Source organism: Lissotriton helveticus, chromosome 10, assembly GCF_964261635.1.
Source record: "Lissotriton helveticus chromosome 10, aLisHel1.1, whole genome shotgun sequence".
NCBI classification, from domain to species: Eukaryota; Metazoa; Chordata; class Amphibia; order Caudata; family Salamandridae; genus Lissotriton; species Lissotriton helveticus.
Genome location: NC_136071.1, coordinates 680,368,740 through 680,390,217, shown reverse-complemented (window position 1 = coordinate 680,390,217; position 21,478 = coordinate 680,368,740). Strand labels below are relative to the sequence as shown.

Sequence of the window (21,478 nt, the reverse complement as noted above, 5' to 3'; positions counted from 1 at the left end):
CCGTTACGTCGGCATGGCTACACGGAAAGTGAGGACGAGAATTGTGGAGCATCGTAGCACCATCCGATCAAAAAGAGCAACAGCAAACTAATGGACCACTATTTACAGGAAGGCCATAACCCAAACAACATATTACGGACAGTGATAGAACACATACCGTACCATAATATAAACAATGACAAATTCCTCCTCGCGAAAGAACAATGCTGGATATACCGCCTCTCCACCCATATCCAAGAATAAACTGACAATATTCCTTGGAACAGTCTCAACAATTAGATCTCACATTCTGACCCAACCAGACTACCGGTATCCTCCGGAACCATACAAAGGGCAAATGAAATACTCATCTAACTGTGGGCCACACTATTCTGGCTTTGCATATACAAGAGCTTAGGAGGAAACTAAGGAAATGGATATGCTCATCTTGAAATTATGAGCAAACATCACGCTTAGCAACGACTCTGGCAGCCTAATATGACACCTTCCTTCTAATCACCCTTTACACGAAGCGATACCTCTCTTCCTCTGAAATGTTTTTTTCCAATTAAATGTGCACGTATTCTATGTACACTAGAATGTTGGCAAACACTATTCATTAGACGCATAAAACACCCTTCCATGCGTTCACGCTTTGCACAAGTCTATAGTTTGCTTTCTTTTTCTCTTCAAACTTCCCAATCTGTAAGATGGGAGAAACCCGGGTATTATGCTTCAGGCAGCCTCGTTCAGATTCACTTGGCCCCGGTACATAGTACAATAAAAAGCCCAATCGGCTCACTTTGTAAATATCTTTTAACTTTTCACTTTCTCGCTAATATTCATTCCAGATGATAGTCAACCCTCACTACACACAGGGCAGCATAGTCTGTCACCTGTTTCCTTCCCTAGACGCTACTCGTGCCCATCTGGGAACTGTCTTCAGCTGCGGCACCAGGAGGATATTTAAACGCCCCTGAAAAACATTCCGCTATCGACGGAGTCCCTGTGAAGACCAAGTAGGTTGAGGTGTGGGTCCTGAGCCTGGATGAAGTAATTGGGGGAAAAGGAGGGGGGGCAGCTAACACATCAGCTCTGGGGTTTGCTCCTGTGACCTTACAATGGTCACGTCTCACTCTCTCTCTCGTTTTGACATCGCCAGAGTGTGACAGAGGGCCTCATGGAGTAAGAAGCTTTCAAAACGAGAGTAAGAATCGAACTTTACCCTTTTTTCCACCAGCACCTCTGCCACATAATATGTACAAATATCACCATGCTAGCTGCATTTATAGCACGGTACCGCATATTGTCAATACGGCACCTCTCAGCCACGTGCTAACCCGTACCGTACCGCTACACGTCTGTGTATATTCTGATGATTACACAGACACGCCAGTATGAAGTCACACAAGTAAAATAGCGCCTAATGTGATGCTTACTCATGTATGTGTATGTGTGTTCTTTGTTTGTTTGTCTGTTTTTACCCCACAGGTACTAAACTAGAGGAAGCCATCCTATTGCATACACCGCGTTTAGGTTGGTGGGTGAGGGATTTCATAAAAACTAATGTGTTTTTTCTCTCTGACACACGCTACATGAGTTCCTAACTAAGAGCTAGCTCTTTTGATTGTTTATTGTTTAAAACCGTACACACACAGGCTGCAATGGCAGGCCTGAGATGTTTAAAGGGCTACTTAAGTGGGTGACACAATCAGTGCTGCAGCCCACATAGTAGCATTTAATTTACAGGCAATGGACACAGGTAGTGCCAATTTACTAAGGCCTTTTGTGTAAATTAAATATGCCAATTGGGTATAAACCAATTCAACATGTTTTAAGGAGAGAGGACCAGACACTTTAGCACTGGTTAGCAGTGGCAAAGTGCACAGAGACCTAAAGACAACAAAAACACACTCAAAAAAACATGGAGGGTAAAAGGCAAAAAATCTGGTGATGACCCTGCAGAAAGGGTCAAGTCCAGTAAGCACATATTGATAACTATAAAATAATTCGTTTTTTCTCCCTAAAGACCACACACCTATTGATGTACACATGAAAACACTTTAATTTTCCCAATAGTTACAGTTAATTAATATGTAGTGCAGTGATCACTTTGCACCATTAGAACAAACTTCACATAATGTTCTAGGGGATTCTAACCTATTGTTCTCTGCTATAATACTACATAGGTTGTGGATTTCAAAGCTTAACTCTGGGAGATGAGATTGTCTCCTTTGTCTTGCCGGGTTCTTCCACACCTACACTGTAGTAGTGCACCTGGTCAAGAAGGCAAGTTAAAGGTCTGTTTCGAGCATATACCCCATCACGTGGGGCTAAGAAATAGCAAATGGATTCACGCACCAGTTTAAGCAAAAAACTGAAACACATGCAGATTCATCCCAACTCTCTGCATTAAACTTAGAAGCCTTTTAAAATAAACACATGTAAATGGAGAGCAATAGCTGACCTTAAGGGCTTGATCTATGTCTCCATTTGCATTATGTAGGGCTTCAGAGGCAGTCCGCTCTGAATATCCCATGCTTCTTAATGTATTGATTTTATCCAATCTTTTTCTTCGTTTCGCTCGCTCCTCTTTTCTGATTCTTGACTTTTCCTTTAAATTGATAGTAAAAAACAAAGCAGAGTAAATTAGTAAACTGAATCCATAATTAGTAAACCAAAGAACATTTTTCTTATTCATAATGCTGTTATTTTTCAGTTATGTAATTGTGTACCTCGCCCCAATGCTCTACAACGGACTTGAAAACAATAAGGCAATCAAAAATAAAAGCATTTGTATTTAGAAGCGGAAAGTATAAAAAATGCAACTGCTATTATTTATCCTTGGAACACCATCTCATATATTATTTTGACAAAAGGATGTACACTCCAGGAAGATTCAACATATATTTAATATTATCTCTTTACATTATTTGCATAATTCAAACCTAGACACATATTTGTATAATACAAGCACAGAGGCTAGGTTAACAGAGGAAACCTCACATGAAAGTGCATCGGAAAACAGAATACTGTTTAAAAAAAAAAAGGAGTGAACCGTAGGTCACAAACTACACCACTGGAATGAATAAGCTAATGACTAAGCTCGATCGTCATGTTAAGCAGCCCCACCAGTTGATTCACTGTCAGGGAGACATTGTGAAGGTCCAGCCATCACCACAACTCATCACATCTAGAGAGGACTCAGGACAACATTCTGCCCTGCTTGTTGCAATAACACATGGAGGTCATGTTGTCAGTCATCACCTAGATCGATCTTCCCTTGATGGACAGAAGAGTATTGAGGGTCAGGAGGATGTTGTGCAGCTCAAAAACACTGATGTAATAACACTGCTCCGTGGGAGACTAGAGACGTCTGGAGGGACACGTCTTCTAGGTGACCACCCCAACCAAAAATGTATGCATCTGTCACCACTGACCCCTCCAACGGAGGAAGGTAGAATGACCTAGCAAAGCTCAGGTCGGCATCACAGAGCCACCACTGAAGATGGCCCCAATGAAGAGAAGCCATTGAGAAGGCTGCAAATGGGACTTGGCTCACTGATGCAAAATCCTAGAGTGAACAGTAATGATAGTGTTCTCTGATGCTAGCCGAGGGGGGAGGGTAATATGAACCCTACCAGTCTAGGGACACCATCCAGTGCTCTAGATTCAAGGCCATCAGAACCTGAGCCAGTGTTATTAAGACTCTGAAGTCCTTCTTGCAGACCAGAAAGTACCTGAATTACTCCTTTTGCCGGGGGAACAATTTTGTACAATCCCTTGTCAATTGGCATCATCATGTACAGTGCAGCACTGAACTAGCCCTTGCTGAAGTCTTTTCCGGATCGACAATCAGAGTCTGAGCAGAATCTGGCACCAGTGCTTTTGGAGCTGGGGTCAGGGCCAATAAAGGAACAATCAATGGGGGCCAGTGGCAAAGAAACCAAGGCACGGCCCAGCACTTGAAGTAGAATGGGATGAGGCAGTACAGTGTCTCTCAGCACCAAGGAAGGACCTGCCGGTGGAAACCCATCTTGAGGCCCTGAAGGACCCATAGGGTCTAAAGTAACTCCTGAGGGTCTAGAAGAATTTGTAGAGTTACAATATGTCCACCATGAAGGCTGAAATGTGATACAGAGTCAACGACGGCCTTGGGATCTCAGACACATTAGCTCCGGGACCAGAATCGGATCAGAGACAGAATTCATTTACAGAGGTGGGTCTTTAAAGTGCTGGCTAATGGACTACTCACTAACACAACAGTATCAAGAGAGTGAAGAGACCCATTCCTGATTGTATGCGTTTTCTCTTTAACGCAACTCTCAACCTAGTCCTGGACAACCAGAGGATGGGGAGCAGGATTGGAAATGAACTCACAACTTGCAGCAGGATCAACCTTAATTTTTATGCTTGCCAACATAAAGTTTAGCTTCTTGCACCATGATTGTCCTAGGGTGCCGCAGGAAGATTTGTCATAATCGTGCAGGTTTGAGCCAGAAACTTGCATAAAGCAGTTTAAATCCTGTCATTTTGCCAGGCAACATCCCTGGACACTGCTAAAAAATGGTTTAGATAGAAAATTCAGAGTTTGAAAATCAAAGTAGCAAGCTCAGGGTTCACATCGAAGTGCGTAGTTAAAGAGGAACTAACCTCAGGGAGGGCATCAACATGCAGCGCTGTATCATCTTGTCGGAAGGCAAGACAGACTCACAATGGAGGCCAATAGTGCCACCTACTACCACACCTACCTAGCACAGCTATTCTTGCAGAAGCTATTGCAAGAATTCCGGACCCAGACCGGCACATGGGGAGATTCACAAGGTGAGGAAGGAGTAGTTTCTTACCTGTAACTCCAGTTCTGTAGTAGGGGTATCTCTGTTATAGTCATAATCTAGTGAATAGTCCCGCTCATGTGCGGGGACCCCGGAGCAATCAAAAATAATCTCTTAAGCTGTCTTCTGTGCAGTCCTGCAAAGACACTTAAGAGAGAATTAAAGACAAATAATGCAGCCTATACATGCCAGGCTACACTGTCCAGTACCTCAACTAGAAATGCAAAGGATATTCCACCAATATCATGTTCAGCACAGTCTGCCAAGTTTCTCCCATAGAGAAACTTCCCCCCTTCACCAAATCCTTGGAATGATAGAGAGGAAAGTATGGACAGACAAGCCCCCCATAGGCTGCAATTATGTGGCTTAAAAAGGGATACCGTGCCTTTAAGGAAACTATCCAGAACTCTCTAGGTATCCGAGAATGCACCGCAACTCCCTCCACTTTCAGTTCTTTTTGGAGGTGTATAACGCTGGACCTGTAGCATTCCATATTCCATCTTTTTCTCCACCGGGGAGGAGGGCGGGCGCTTATGACTATAACAGAGATACCCCTACTACAGAACTGGAGTTACAGGTAAGAAACTACTCCTTGTGTAGTAGGGGATCTCTGTGTATAGTCATAATCTAGTGAATAGAATGGCAAGCCCATCCATCCCCGCAACCAAACCGGCGGTGGAGGAAAAAGGCAACACCACTACTGTGCAAACAGATTTCGCAACGAAGCCTGCCCAACCTGAGCATCTGCTCTGGCATCAGAGTCCAGACAGTAGTGCTTCGCAAAGGTATGGACCGACTTCCACGTGGCAGCCCTGCAGATGTCTGCAATGGGAACATTACGGAGCAAAGCTTTCGTAGCCGCTTTGCCCCTGGTGGAATGAGCCTTAGGCTTACCTCCTACAGTCTTATTAGCCTTTTGATAACATAACTGGATACAGGACACAATCCACCTAGAGATGGACTGTTTAGAGGTAGCAAGACCAGTCCTGACCGACCCATAGTTGATAAACAGTTGATCTGACCTACGAATATCCTTGGTTTTATCCAGAAAGAATTTCAACACCCTTCTGACATCCAGGGAATGAAGAGATCTTTCCGCTGGAGTGGAAGGATTCTGAAAAAACATAGGTAAAGTTATAGTCTGGTTAACATGAAAATCAGAAATCACCTTAGGAAGGAACTTAGGGTGAGTATGCATCACAACCTTAGAAGCATGAAATACAGTATAAGGTTCCTGGCAACACAATGTCTGAATTTCACTCGCTCTGCGGGCCGATGTAATGGCCACGAGGAACGCCGCCTTCCAAGACATGTGCTGCAGTGAAGCCTTGTGAATAGGCTCGAAAGGTTCCTTCATCAGCCTAGACAGCACCACATTCAGTTCCCACGCAGGTGAAGGAAGCCGAACAGGAGGGAAAACTTTCTTCAACCATTCCAAAAAATCCTTAATCACATGAACCTGGAAGAAGGACGTCTGCGAAGGGCATTTTCTGTAAGCAGTCAATGCAGCCAGAGGAACCTTAATGGAATGGAAATTAAGGCCAGACTGAGCTAGATGCAGGTCATCGGATCATAGTTCTTAGACATGCACCAGATGCAGAATCTCTTCCACTTGTAAGCATAAGAGGTCCTAGTAGACGCCTCTTAGCCTCCTTCAATATGTCCATGCAATCCTCAGGAAGATTCAAGTGGCCATATTGCACTATCTCAGGAGCCATGTCGCCAAACTCAACGATGAGAGGTTGGGGTGCACCATCTGCCCCCCGAACTTCGTGAGAAGGTCCAGTCGACACGGCAGCCGCCGATGAGGTAGGATCGACCGGTGAAGCAGATCCGTGAACCACCACTGCCTGGGCCATTCCGGAGCAATGAGGATCATCCGCGCCCGGGACTGGGCCAGCTTGATGAGCACAGCCGGAATCAGGGGAATGGGTGGAAAAGCGTACAGAAAGCTGTTCGACCAGCTGATCCATAACGTGTTCCCCAGAGTCCCCGGCTGATAATCCCTCGTGCGAACTCACGGCATTTGCTGTTTTCGGCAGTGGCGAACAGATCCACGTCTGGAGTGCCCCACATGGCGAAGATGTTGTCGAGCATCTCGTCGTTTATTACCCCACGCGTGGTTTTCTTGAAGCAACCTGCTGAGGGCATCCGCCTGAACATTCTGCACACCAGGCAGATGAGTCGCCGTTATCGTCAGTCCTCTGGCTAACAGCCAGTGCCAGATCGCCTGCGCTTCCTGTGACAGTGTGCGTGATCTCGAGCCCCTCTGCTTGTTGAGGTAATACATCGTGGTCGTATTGTCCGTCTGCACAAGCAAGGAGTCGGTCTGGAAGGACGGATGAAAGGCCTTCAGTGCCAAGTGAACAGCTCTGAGTTCCAGGAAATTGATGTGATACGTGGACTCTGTCGGAGACCACGTTCCCATGATCTGTAGATGGTCTGAATGCGCTCCCCAGCCCAGGAGAGACGCATCCGTAACGATAGTCTGAGTCGGGATGTCCTTGTGGAAAGGAACCCCTCTGAGGAGATTCTCTGCTGAGCACCACCATCTCAGGGACTGTTGGGCGTGAAGAGACAACTGAATCCGGTCGTCCCAACACCCTTTCCTCTGGTCCCACTGGTCCTCCAAACATTCCTGTAGCGGCCTCATGTGTAGGCGCGCGTGCGGAGTGAGGAAGATACAAGAGGCCATCGATCCTAGTAGAGAAGACACCGTCTTCACTGTTGTAGATGGAGCAGATATGAGTGCCTGAGCCTTCCGAAGGATGGATAAGCGTCTCTCCTCCGAAGGAGACACGCTTGCCGACAGCGTATTGATGGAGGCTCCCAAGTACTGCAGGCACTGCACAGGAATCGGGACAGACTTGGACAGATTTATGTGCAACCCCAGACGGTTCAACAGGACGGCCATCCTGTTGAAGTGCAATCCTCTTCCTGGAAGGTGGAGGCTTTGATCAACCAATCGTCCAGGTACGGGTAGACAAACACCATGTTCTTTTTCAGGTGCGCTGCTACCACAGCCATGCATTTCGAAAAGGTCCTGGGTGAAGACTTCAGTCCAAACGGTAGTACAGTGTACTGATAGTGATTGGTGCCAACGAGGAAGCGCAGGAACTTCCGATGTTTCTGTGCAATGGGCACATGGAAGCACGCATCTTGCAGATCTATCGCGCACCGCCAGTCTCCTCTCTGCAGTTGAGGATAAATCTGGTGCAAAGACAGCATGCAAAACTTTTCCCTGCGAATCCACTTGTTTGCTTGTCGCAAATCCAGAATGGGTCTGAACTCGTTCTTGTCCTTCTTCTGTACTAGGAAGAAGCGTGAGTAAAGACCCTTTCCCCTTTGAGACAGAGGTACGTCTTCTATCGCCCTTTTTCTGAACAGGATATCGGCCTCCGCCTGTAGCTCGCGCAGCTGGAAGTGCAAGGCAACCGGTGGAATTGCTGGAGGTGGGCTGGTCAAACGAAGACTGTATCAATTGCAAACAATATTCAGCACCCACTTGTCCTGAGTAATGTTTCTCCACTCTGCCAAGTAATGTTGGCTGCTTCCCCCCACCGGAGCGGGTAACAGATGAAGGGGAAGTAGCACCTCAGGGCCTAGACCAGGCCGGGCCTTTAGTCGCGGAGGCAGACTGCTGACTACCTCGACCCCCCTGGTGCTTTTGGAACGGTCTCTGCTGGAACTGCTGCTGCTGTTGTTGTTGCTGCTGTCCAGCCTGCCGACCTTGCCCTCTACCTTGCGCCCCGTACCGCCTCTGGAACGAGCGGAAGGTCTTTTTCTGTTCCTTAGGCTTTTCCAACCCGACAGCCGTCAGGGTTTCCGCCTCCGCCTTCATGCGGGTCATCTCGTCGTCCGCATGTTTACCGAAGAGGGTCTCGCCCGAGAAGGGTAGGTTGGCAACTCTCTGCTGTGCCTCAGGCTTCAAAGATGTAAGCCGTAACCAGGCGTGGCGCCTCAGGTTGATCTCTTTGCAGTACCCATGGGCTGCCAATAGGGAGGAATCCGCCGCCGAGCTTATCACCTGGTTGGAGACCAGCAGTCCTTCGGTAAGGATCTCTTGGAAATCTTCTCTTTTCTCCCGGGGAAGGTGTTCCACGAACTGTTGGAGGGACTCCCACAGAGCCCGATCATAACGTCCCAACAGTGCTGAGGCACTCGCGGCCTTCATGGACGTGGAGGCTGTCCCGCAAACCTTCCTGCCTGCCGAATCCATCCAGCGGCTCTCCTTGTCAGGAGGCACTGTCGATGACAGGATGGTGGCGTGCTGTTTTCTTGCTGCCGTCACAATCACCGAGTCCGGTGCGGGATCCAACCGAAGAAACGCTGGGTCCGAGTCAGGAGCCTTATATTTCTTCTGCAGCCTGGAAGGCGCCGATCTCATAGCCACAGGGGTGAGGAACAGCTCCATTGCAGGTTCCACCAGCCCAGGCACCAGGGGCAGCAAAGGGCGAGATAACTGCTTCTTGTGCAGTGTTTCAAAAATGACGGAAGTCAATGGCGTGGGCACAGTGAGCGTGATGCCCAGCTTAGTCGCCCCTCGCAGCAACACGTCCTGGAAGGAGACTATGTCATCTACTGGAGACACCCTCGTCCGAGGGGAGTCCGACAGAGTAGGTGAGTAGTCCCTGGCACTGGATGAATCCGTGTGGCGTGATCTTGACCGATCCCTCCAGTGGCGCCCTCTGGATCTCGTAGAAGAGCGACGGCGACTCCTGGATCGATCACTTTGTCTGGAGCGAGATCTTGACCTCCGAGGCCGCGGACGGTCCACGGGCCGTAGCAGAGGGAGCTGTGGAGGCCGAAACGGGAGCCTAGGTTGTGGTGGTTCCGTAGGCGTCGTCGGGAGATGTGGTAACGAGACAGACCACGGCGGAGGTGGTGGTGTAGGAGGTGGAGGACAATGCAGAGGAACAGGCGGTGGAGGAGGCGTCGGATTACGTGGAAGAGGATCCTTGGGTAACGGAGGAGGTGTAGATGACCTCGGCTTGGAGGGCGAATAGACCTGTGAGTGCTCCCGAGCCCGGAGACTCTTCCCCTCTCCTTCTTTTCTTCGCCGGACCTGAAGGGGCGGACCTCGAGGCCGTACCCCTGGTAGCCGAGCGATGGCGCCGCCGCGACCGTGAACTCATGGCAACCGAGGACTCAGTCCTGGCTCTGGAACGCCTCCTGGAGGATGATGCTTTCCTCCTCGATGCTGAGCGCCTTTTCGGCGTCGATGATCATCGTGTCGACGTCGATGATCGTCTTCTCGACGTCGATGATCGCCTTCTCGACGCCGATGATGGTCTTCTCGACGTCGAGTCGACGTCGATGGCGAACGGCGGTGTCGCCTCGACGGCGAGCGCCTTCTTCTTGAACCCTCTCGACGTCGATGATGACTCGACGACGATGCGGTTCTCGACGTCGACCTCGTCGGAGGCCTAGACGTCCATCCCCTCGACGTCGAACGGTGACGTTGCTTCGACCCAGAGCCCTGGTGAGACGGGGAGCAGACCGTGGTCATTCCTCTCGACGCCGACGTCGAAGCTATCGACGTCGACGGAGACCGGTGACGTTTTCTGGCCTTCTCCTTACTGCACGGGCAGAGGAAGAAGTCCCATCATGCCCAGACCCACCTGGACCATGCTGCTTTCTTTGCTCCAGTCCTTGGAGCCTGATCTTCTGTCTGTCCTTCAGGGTCCAGTTGGAGAATTGCTGGCAGATCTCACACTTCTCAGGAACATGAGAAGAAGGGAGACACAGGATACACACCCTGTGTGGATCTGACTTTGCCTTTTTCCTGGCACACTCAGTACATTTATCAAATAAGGCAGGCATATTTGACAAAAAACACCAGAAAACACCAGCAAAGCAAAGCAGAAGCAAAAATACTTCGAGTGAACACAATAACACTTTAAAAGTGCCCAAAAATTACACAAAACACCCAAAAAGGGAGAGCTCAATGCTCCAGAGTCCTGCTAGCAGGAGCCGGAAAAAAGAACTGAAAGTGGAGGGAGTTGCTGTGCATTCTGGGATACCTAGAGAGTTCTGGAAAGTTTCCTTAAAGGCACGGTATCCCTTTTTAAGCCACATAATGGCAGCCTATGGGGGGCTTGTCTGTCCATACTTTCCTCTCTATCATTCCAAGGATTTGGTGAAGGGGGGAAGTTTCTCTATGGGAGAAACTTGGCAGACTGTGCTGAACATGATATTGGTGGAATATCCTTTGCATTTCTAGTTGAAGTACTGGACAGTGTAGCCTGGCATGTATAGGCTGCATTATTTGTCTTTAATTCTCTCTTAACTGTCTATGAAGGACTGCACAGAAAACAGCTTAAGAGATTATTTTTTATTGCTCCGGTGTCCCTACACATGAGCGGGACTATTCACTAGATTATGACTATACACAGAGATCCCCTACTACAGAATCTAAGGTTAGAATTAGCCAACATAAAAACAATTACTTCAAAAGGTAGATACAGAGGGAGATATTTTATTGAGGTATGTACTAAAAGCACCTACTCTATGCCCTGCATTTCACTGCAAGGAAAACAGCATGGGAAAACTTCACTAGCAGCAATGCTTTCCTTCCTGCTCTCCATTCAGTGAAAGAGTGAGTGGGCTGAGAAGATGCAATGGATGTCCTCTTGTGCCGCTGTGTAATGAACGCAAGTGGACTGGTAAGGAGATATTAAATTATTGGGCAATAGCATCAGGTAGTTTGCTGGGAATGCAGAGTGCAAGTGTACATAGATGCTGGACAATATTTAACTATAACAGTCACCATCTCACCCCAATGTCCATACAATGCATACCTAAATAATGCTCAATAATGCTGTACTGCAATATTTAACTATAACAGTCACCACCTCACCCCAATGTCCATACAATGCATACCTATATAATGCTCAATAATGCTGTACTGCAATGCAGCTAAGCGGTCCAACACTTTCTTCCTGAGGGGTCTGGTAGGTCCTTTTGCAGCCCTTGCTGTGTCAATTGACAGCAATGTGATCTGCCACTTGGGTCTGTCTCTTTTTTGGGTGGGTTCAAACTGGGACAGGGAGGCAGGCAGCAATAGCAATCATGGAGCAGACAAATAGTGTGGGCCCTGGCAAGGCAAGACTGACTCAGGCATTGGATTGTTGAATATCCAGTTCAGCCTTCTTTTAGACTTTGTGCTTTCCAATATCCAGAGGCTCGAACCCTGCCAGTGGGAGTTAGGGGAACACAGGTCTAAACCGGATTCTCACAGACGTTGAGTGAGTCCCCGCAAAGAGACTTATCCGCCACAGCTTCTGCTTCAGGTATGCACTTACCCTTCAACTGAATGAGATCGTTAGCTGTAGTTCACGTTGCCCTAAACGCCTCGGCCCAGGATCAGAAAGTCTGGAGGAACAACCGAACATGAGCCAAGTACCCTTGCCATTGTGCCGTGTAACCAACCATGTGCAGCTTTCAAATAACATTGTTAGCCTCCATCCTAGACCTCTTGCATATGCGATTCAGGGATTGGAGCCCTGACCTAGGCAAGTTGAAAGTGTCATCTATTAACTCCTTGACTTGCCCTGCCCAGTACCTAAAGAGTCTTCAGGATACTTAGGACACAGAAGTGAGCACCCCAGGGCAGAAAAGTATGATCCTGCTGAAAAACACACACTTCACCAGTAACAACTGTCTTGGCTTGGGCGTTAAGGCTGAATATTTGTTCTGTTGGGACATGCACAGATGTGTACCCCAAAAAAACCTTCTGATTAAATGTAACGAAATCCAGCAAAAAGTCAGCTAGATTAAAGTACCATGCTCCTCCGCTATTCTCATCTTCCTATCTACTTCCATGATTGGTTGGAACTGCCCCTTACATCCCTGCAAACCAGCTGCACACGTTGACAAGGGTGGTGGAAAAGAGAGGGCTGCCAGAGGCTGCACCTTCAGTTCATGTGCGGCAGTCCGATACACACAGTGTTAGCACTGAAGCAAAACACAGAGTCTTCTGCCCTCACCGGCACACATCAACAGTAAGATTAATCTGCTTTGGTGATAAAAAGTGATTTTAAAAAGCATAGGAAGGAGTCAGGGGTGAACTGTACGGAAGGGCTTTGTGGATGGTGCCACCTGAGATGAGGGGATGTCCTCTGACAACCCAATGGGGTTTGCACGCTAGACAGTTTAACGATCACAGCTCTAGTTGATGCAAAATTTGTCAGCTCCTTGCTGATCTGTCAAAACTGTTTCTTAAACATGATTGCCCCACTCTAAGCATGCTGTCCTAAAATGTGAATGACAATCCGATGTTACAGCTGATGGAGCAGACTTAAAAGTTTCCAAAACAAAGGCTGACAGAAAAATGTCTACCTTTCCCTGCAAGAAAAGTTACAACTACTAACCAATCAGTTGTTGAGCTGCTGTAAATAGCTCTGGCAAACAGCTAAAGCTATCACTTTACAGAACTAATAAAATATGCAGAACCCAGCATCACAGTCAGCTCAAGTTAGTTTCATAAATGAAAACGGATTGCATAGAGCAAGAGATCTCCTGAGAATTCCCTCACTTTAATGTTAGCTAATACATCTGAGTAGCCAGTGACATAGTTACTGGTATATGCGTGCAAACAAGCCATAATATATATTAACATTTTTTCCACAGTGATGGCAAAAATTTTTTTTTTTAAATGAAGTACTAATATTTGTATAGATCTGTATACAAAAGACGAACATGCAGTTTATACTTCTGAAGGATAAGTTACTTACCTTCAGTAACGTCTTATCTGGTAGATATGTGATCTAGCCGCAGATTCCGTATTTATGAACTTCCCAGGTGTCAGACTGGATCCAGAAGAAGATAAGTAGCGTCGGTAGACTCCACGTGACGTCGGCATTGTCGTCTCGGTCATTGTGACGTCCACATCCTCTATTCAGGTGCCCCCTTGGTGCGCTGAAACAGTACTTTTCATGACTTTCAACACCAGAAGCGCAGAGCCATAAAGTTGACTGACAATGGTGTGTTTAGACAACTAGGGTTCGAAGGGGAAAGCCCGGACATGAAGAACTGATCCGCAGTGCAGGTAGGATGGGTGGGTCGGTAAGGAATCTGTGGCTAGATCACGTCTCTACCATATAAGGCATTACCGAAGGTAAGTAACTTGTCCATCTGATAGAGACATCTAGCCACAGATTCCTTACCTGTGAAGAGATACCCAAGCAATACCATCCATGGAGGGACTGTGGAAAAGTTTAAACCAGAAAGTCCTGTCGAACCGAAAGGCCAAAGAGGCCTTCCCTACAGACCTGACTGTCAATGCAATAATGCTTGGCAAATGTGTGCAGGGATGCCCATGTAGCCACCTGACAGATGTCGAGGACTGTGACACCAGGCTGGAGAGCTGTGGTGGCTGCCTTAGCTCAGACAGAATGAGCTAAGAGTCGTTCAGGAGGTTGTTTCTTTGATTGAGTGCAACAATCTTAATGCAGTGGATAACCCATCGGGAGATGGTCCTCTTCTGCACAGCTAGCCAATTCTTTGCTCCAATATACCTCACAATGAGTTGGTTGTCCACCCGGAACTCTTTAGTGCAGTTAAGGTAGAAAAAACTCTTTTTGGGTCCACACAGTGGGGACGTTCTTTCTCCTTACTAAGATGCAGAAGAGCATAGCAGGTTGGCAAGGTAACAGGTCAGTGAGTTTCCCCCGATGCTGCACCCACTGGAACTTCCGGTCCCACTGCAGAGCATGTATGTGCCATCTGGCATGTTTCACTAGCAGGATGCAGAAGGCCATGAGGCCCAGCAGCCTCAGAGTCAGTCTCACCGAAATCCAGGATAGAGGCTGAAACATCAGTATCATAACCTGAATATCTTGGGCTCGCTGTTTGGAGGATAGTCCTGAAACTGCACTATGTCCAGAACAGCTCAGATGAAAGGGAGCATCTCGGAAGGAGTCAGGTGTGACTTTGGCATGTTGATAGTGAATCCCAGTGAATGCAGGAGGTTCCCCGTAGTTTGGAGGGGGGAAATGACCTCCAGAGGCTAGCCCGCCTTCAACAGCCAGCCGTCGAGATAGGGGAAGACTGGAACCCCTGATCTCCACAGGTGAGCTGCGGCCACCGCCATCACCTAGGCCAAAGGGGAGCATGGTAAACTGAAAGTGCTCATGGCCCACCGTAAACCGCAGATTGCGGCGATAAGCAGGCAGGATGGGAATGTGAAAATAAGCGGCCTGCAAGTCTAATACTACCATCCAGTTTCCGGGTCCAGGGCAGATAGAACCTGAGCAAGGGTGAGCATCTTGAACTTCTATTTTCGGAGGAAGTAGTTAAAGGTTCTGAGGTTGAGGATATGAAGAAGGCCTCAGTCCTTTTTGGAGACTAGAAAGTAACGGTAATAGCAACCACAGCTGATTTCTGGCACCAGAACCCTCTCTATGGCCAAGTTGTAACTTCCTCTCGAAGTAAAGCAAGGTAATTCTCCGTCAGCCAATCGTATGTAGGAGGCATTGAGGGAAGGGTAGCATTGAAGGGGAGGGAGTAGCCCCTTTGGACTATCTGAGAACCCACCTGTCCGAGGTGAATTCCCGCCAGTAGTGGAGGTGATTATAGAAATGGGGTGACCTAGTCGTCCTGGAGCCGGGTTCGATATGATTCGAAAAACAATGATCCTGGACCTAATTTCAAGGGAGAGTTGAATCACAACCTACAATATTAGTATAACAAATTATTTGCAGAGCCCAAACTCTGTTGGCTTCTAGTTAATTACACAGACAGTTTACTATGGCGCAACAACCACAAACTTATTTCAATACAAAGGTCTTTATTCCATCAATATTTTTTGCAACAGTATATTCTTTACTGTAAATAACAGTGAGGGACAGGGCACGGTTGCTCCAGGGGAACGTGCAGAGTAGAAAAGTGCTCTAGTTGTGCAAAGGGTGAATAGGATTCAGATTAAAATCGTTCATTCATTAGACTGATGGGTAATTCTCAGTCTTGGTTCTACCTGGCCACATCTTATTTCAAACTGATTACATTCGATCTTTTGACAACACAATACAAATCTTGTGTGATACGTTATGGTCAGGGATTCATGGTCCAGGTTAGATGCATATGGGCGTCGATGTTTTGACCCGTCTTGGGGCTCAAGGGGTTACTGGGTACCTCGGCCTGTGGGTCTTCCTCAGGACGGTGGGGGCAACCTGAGTGTAGGTGTAGTGTCTTGGTCATACACCCGCTAAATCTTGCTGGGTCAGGGAGTCCTCCTGTTTAGTTAGGTGCAGTGACTAGACAGCTCCTGCATTGATTGCCCATAACTGGGAACTGGAACCAATAGCCACTACTTTACCCTGTACCCATAGATGGTGAATTACACTGCACCAAACTAAACAGGAGAACTCCTTGACACAGCAAGATTTAGCGGGTCGAAGTGGTGGTTGCACCTGAAGAATCTCCGGCCCGAGCATGCAGCCCTTGCTCAACTTCCAGCTCTCCAATTGAATAACATTGAGTGCCCGAAGGCCCAAAAGCACCCTGCACCCAGACGCCTGAGTGCCACTGGGAGTGCAGCATCTATCCTACTCTACTTCCCCAGTGTAAGTGACTAGGAGCTCAGCTCCCACAGCCTTGTGGCCTGCCTGCTAGCTGCCACCAACCAAAGGCCCCCTTATCCTCCTTAGGATAATATTGGGCCTACTCACTCTGCACCCGGCTGCCCCTGTGCCGCTGAGGGTGTACTTACCTGACCCTGGGGGACCCCTGAGTCTACTTCCAGAACCTTAACTCTGCCAGCCAAGTACTTACCCAAAGACCGATAACTTGATTTTCTCCATAGGGTAACATTGGCTGGTTTCACTTGGAAATTCTTCCAAGTGTCGAATTTTGCAACTTTGAAATTTTCCTTAAAAATCGTCAGAACATCAAAACGAAATTACTCACCTGTGATTAGGAGAGATCCCAGTGCTGTAACTTTGAGCCCAGCACTGAACCTAAAAAGTAATTATAACCGTGATTTACTGTTAATCCAATTTTCCCCCATAGGAACATATTGCCTGGTTTTTGCCAGAATTTCTTCTAAGTGTTGATTTTCAAAACGTACAAATATTCCTTAGAAAACACTTGTGTAACAAAAACGATTTCTTTTAACTGTTTACAGGAAATGCACCAAAGCTGAATCCAGGATCCAGCCTGAGTAAGAAAAACCTTTGTAAAGTGATTTTATTGCATTTACTTAAAACTTCCCATTGAGCTTAATGTTATTTTGGGTTTAACTTGTGTTGCATATTGCAACAACTGTATCTATTGCATTTAAAAGTCAACTGCTATTTGAAAGTATTCAATTGCAACATCTCATTCTGAGAAAGTATTTATGGTACCTAATTGTGGTTCTAAAATAAAGTAACTATATATTTTTATATACAAAACAATTGGCCTAGAGTTCAGTTCTTGAGTGTGTGAGACCATTTGCTGACTGAGTGTGTACAACAAATGCTTTACACTGTCCTCTGATACTGCCTTACTGCTCGACCAAGCTACCACTTTAGAGAGTAAGGTTATATCTAACTTTAGCCTCCGCCAAACCTCTGGGGACAGTGGACTCTGTGCACACTGTACCTTACTTTGGTCCAGTATATAAAGAGCCACTTTCTTACATTGGTGGATCAGCGGTGGGATACAAACTTGCATTTGTTGGACTACTTGGTTACCATCTGATCACACGGCAGAACTTTTAAATTGCCTCCAGAATTTTGATTTTCCTAAATTGGTTTCTTTAAAATACTAAAAGTCTTGTCAGGGCCTTGCTTAAGTCCCAATAGAATTTTAAATAAATAAAAGTCACTATAGTGAGGATAGAGGGTTAGAACTGTCAGGTTAGAAAGTCTTAAATGAACCCAGCTACTAGTGAAGGTAATAACATGCAGGACCTGTTTGAGGAGCTCAACCTCACATCTTACTTACACTTGTCTTTCAAGGAATTGAGGTCCTTATGCAAACTTAAACATGTACAAATGGACCTGCATCCAACCAAACAAGGGCTCCAGAAGCTCCTGGCTTAATATGCTCAGGGCCACCCCTCTGAGAATGGAGATGACCAGTCAGATGGGGAAAGGGAGGTAGAGGAGGAGGACACTCCCCCCCCCCCGCCCCCTCCAGTCATCCCTAGGGAGGAAAGGGCCCCATACCCTTGACTCCAAGAATCAATCTCTGGGAACCTAGGAACCACGTGGACCATGTGGACCAGGGAAAACATTGGGAATAGCCCCAATGAAGAGGACAGCTTTTTTAGCAACACTGGCTAAGAGATTAGACCTAGAGTCCAGACTCCTGGCTCTAGAGAAGGAAATGAAAGAGATGGGTTTAGCACCCATCAATGGTGGCAGCAATACTAATAATAAGGATAAAGAACAGTCTTATGATCCTAAAACCAAAGGGATTGTCCCTAAATTTGAGGAAGGTGATGACATCACCAAGTGGTTCACAGCCTTGTGATATGAGAAAGTTAAAGAAGCCTCTCTGGGGGGCACTCCTGTGGGAACTTTCTCTGATAACTGCAGAGACAGGCTTCTGACCCTCTCTGGGCCAGATGGAGGATCCTATGATATCATGAAGAAGACTCTGAGGGATTTTAACTCACCACTGAGGAGTACAGAATTAGATACAGGGGGGCTAACAAAGCCCAGAACCAATCCTGGATTGATTTTGTAGACTACTCAGTAAAGACACTGGGTGGCTGGTTAACTGGAAACAATGTGCATGACTTTTAATGGAATTTACAACCTGTTTATGAAGTAACACATTTTAAGTAACTGCATTGATGAGAAGTTGCATCAGTATCTGGTAGACCTAGGTCCACTTTCCCTTCAAGAATTGGGAAGGAAGGCAGACCACTGGGTCAAAACAAGGGTAACTAGGACATCCACCGAGGGTGACCAAAAGAAAGGGGTCACAAAGCCTCCCCAGAAGAAAGATAGTGAACCCCTTAAGGATAAAAGTAAGGAGTCCCAGGCAGCCCCCCAAAAACCTGTCCAGGAGGATGGGCCCAGAGACTCCTCACAAACTAAACCAGAGTACCAAGGTAAGAATTGGGATCCCAACAGAATATGGTGTCACAACTTTCAGAAGTCAGGACACCACACCACACCAAGGACCCTAGCTGTCCTAAAAACAAGATCCCTAGTACAGCTCCAGGGGTGACTAGTGTAGCTCCAGGAGTTGCCAGTGTAGCTCTGGAGGAAGGGTCCTCAAATGAGGAAGTTCTCCTAGCTTTCAACTGGAAAATGGGCCCAAGAGGTAAGCTGGAGATCCCAGAGGGGAGTAGACACTTCCAACGCCTACTGGTGAATGGAATCCCAGCCACTGCCCTGAGAGATACCTGTGCCAGTCACACTGTGGTGCATGACAGGTTGGTACTCCCACACCAGTATGCCCCAGGGGAAACAAGAAGAGTAAGGGCTGTCCCAGGTGGAGTCACTGTTAGGCCTGTGGCTGTAGTGCCCCTAGTCATAGCTGGGTCACTTAGATGGAGAAAGGTGGTAGTCAGTAAAGACCTCCCCCTTGATTGTCTCCTGGGGAATGACCACTTAGAGGTGGATCTGAGCCAAAGAGAGGCACTGGCCCAATGCCAGGCCTCACCCAAGAAACCTGGGGGGCTCAACCTGCAGTCAGTGCACCTGAGCCACAAAAGAGTAAAAAGGAACAGGGTAGGAAAGGGAGTCAACTGTTAGCCACAGTTCCAGCGGGCCAGGGAGATTCTATCCCAGTGAGGGAAAACTCCAAAAGTGGCCCTGGTAAAGCCCCCCTAGCCAACAAAAAGACCTGCCTATTCAGGCAACTGTCCAGGCTGAGTTGGTGGCTCCTCAGCTGGCAGAACCAAGGGTGGAGGAAAGGTGTTCACTACAAAGTGTAGTGACCCCCCACCCTAAAGCAACAGGCAGACAGCCAGGACCCAAAGAGACCTGTACGATAGCCCCTACACTTGCCAGTCAGGAGCTAAAGGTGTGGTTTTGGGCACTGACATCTGTCAGCAGTCTCTGCTGGGTGTTAGCCTTCATGGCAGCCCTATCCTTGGCATGGTGGTCTAACCCCCTGCCAACTAGCAAGCTAGGCCCCCTGACCCTATTGGTCATGGTAGGGTTGCTCAAACTGTGGGTAACCTCTGTCGGTAAGATGGGCTTTGCCCTGGCCAAGTTAGACTTTGCAGAGGTAGGCACCTCTGAAACCAAAGTAAAAAGATGGGGTGAAGATACTAAAGAGTAAGGAGGAAAACTTTGTGAATTAGGTCCTGAAACTGATACGGTAGGCCAGCCCCCCAAAGGGACTGACCTTGACAGAAAGACATAAAGCAGAGTAGGCCTTGCAACTTTCAAACCACTTCCCCAACTCTTCCTCGCCTGAAAGACTAGAAAAACTCTCACAGCGTTGGTTGAGTCTCCTTGCCTTTGGGCTGGGAGGGGTTTGTGTAGGAAAGTGGGTTTCTGTTGCAGTAACCCCCCACTTTTTGCCTGATAAATGATGCACTTTTCCTTGGTGCGACCTGGGTCCCTGCCAATCAGGTACCCAGGGCCTGTGTTCCTTCCCTAAAACTGTACTGAAACCTAAACCAAATTGGCATCTCTGGCCACAGGTAAGCACCCGGTAAATGGTACTCTAGGTACCCATGGCACTGTGACCAGAGAAGGCCCCTAGGGCTGCAGCACTTATTGTGCCACCCTTAGAGGCCCTGTACCCTGACACAAACACACACACACTGCCTTTGCAGGCTGAGTGTCTTGGTGCAGAACTAAACAGAGAGTCGACATGGCAATCATCCCTGTGTGCCATGCCCACAAACACACTGCCCTGGCATACCTCCGTCACCCCTCTAGCTGGGTGCACTATGCCAGTGGTGTGGGCACAGGTGCATGAGCCCTGTGCCCCTACTGTACCCAGAGCCATTCCTGGGCACTGTAAGTGCAGGGATACCATTAAGAGTATACGATGCTGGGAGGTTGTCATTACAAACTCCACAGCATGATACTGGCTACACTGAAGACTGAGAAGTTTGGTATCAAACTTCTCAGCACATTAAACCCACACTGATGCCAGTGTGGGATTTAATGTAAAAAGCACTCCAGAGGGCATCTAAGAGATGCCCCCTGAAACCTAACCAACTCCCAGTGTCCTGACTGCGTGGCTACCGAGGCTGCCACCACCAGACATGTTTCAGAAACCCTGGGTCGAGAGCTTGCCGCTCTCGGGGGCCTGAAACAATGCAAATCCTGGGACGAGGTGCCAAGTCTCCTCCCCCAGGATGGGAAGGGGAAGCTTCAAAGGCATGCCGCCTTTTGTGAGCTTCCCCAGGCCAATTGCTGTACTCAGCAACTGGCCCCCACTGGTTCTGACCCCCACTCTGGCAGGAAGACAGGCGGGAAATTTTGAGTGAGAAAAAGGGGTGTGCCAGCCTCTGCCAACCCGAACCCTGAGGTGGGAGAATCGAGGTGAAGCATAACTCCGGGCTCCCGTCATCTTGAGGATGGGAAGCCCTACCCAATCAGAGTTAGGCCCCTGCCCCCCTCCCACAGGAGAGGAGCAGGATAGGGGGTGTACTCACCTCAGGACAGGGACCCATTGGTCCCTGCCCTTGCCCTACCTGCAACACCCCTAAATTTAGTATTTAGGGGCACCCTGGACCTTCTTTCCTCAGATCCCGATTTTGA

The 21,478-nt window shown here is 47.8% G+C and overlaps 1 protein-coding gene across 2 annotated transcripts in view; it reads right to left on the bottom strand.

Moving 5' to 3' along the window:
• The window catches only part of NUB1 (negative regulator of ubiquitin like proteins 1), a 310,162-nt gene that overhangs the window by 105,657 nt on the left and 183,027 nt on the right, over nucleotides 1-21,478 (bottom strand). For both annotated transcript variants that reach the window (XM_078663212.1, XM_078663213.1), the window contains exon 12: nucleotides 2,447-2,593. In XM_078663212.1, the coding sequence (XP_078519338.1) occupies nucleotides 2,447-2,593 (147 nt within the window). The remainder of the gene's footprint in view (nucleotides 1-2,446; nucleotides 2,594-21,478) is intronic.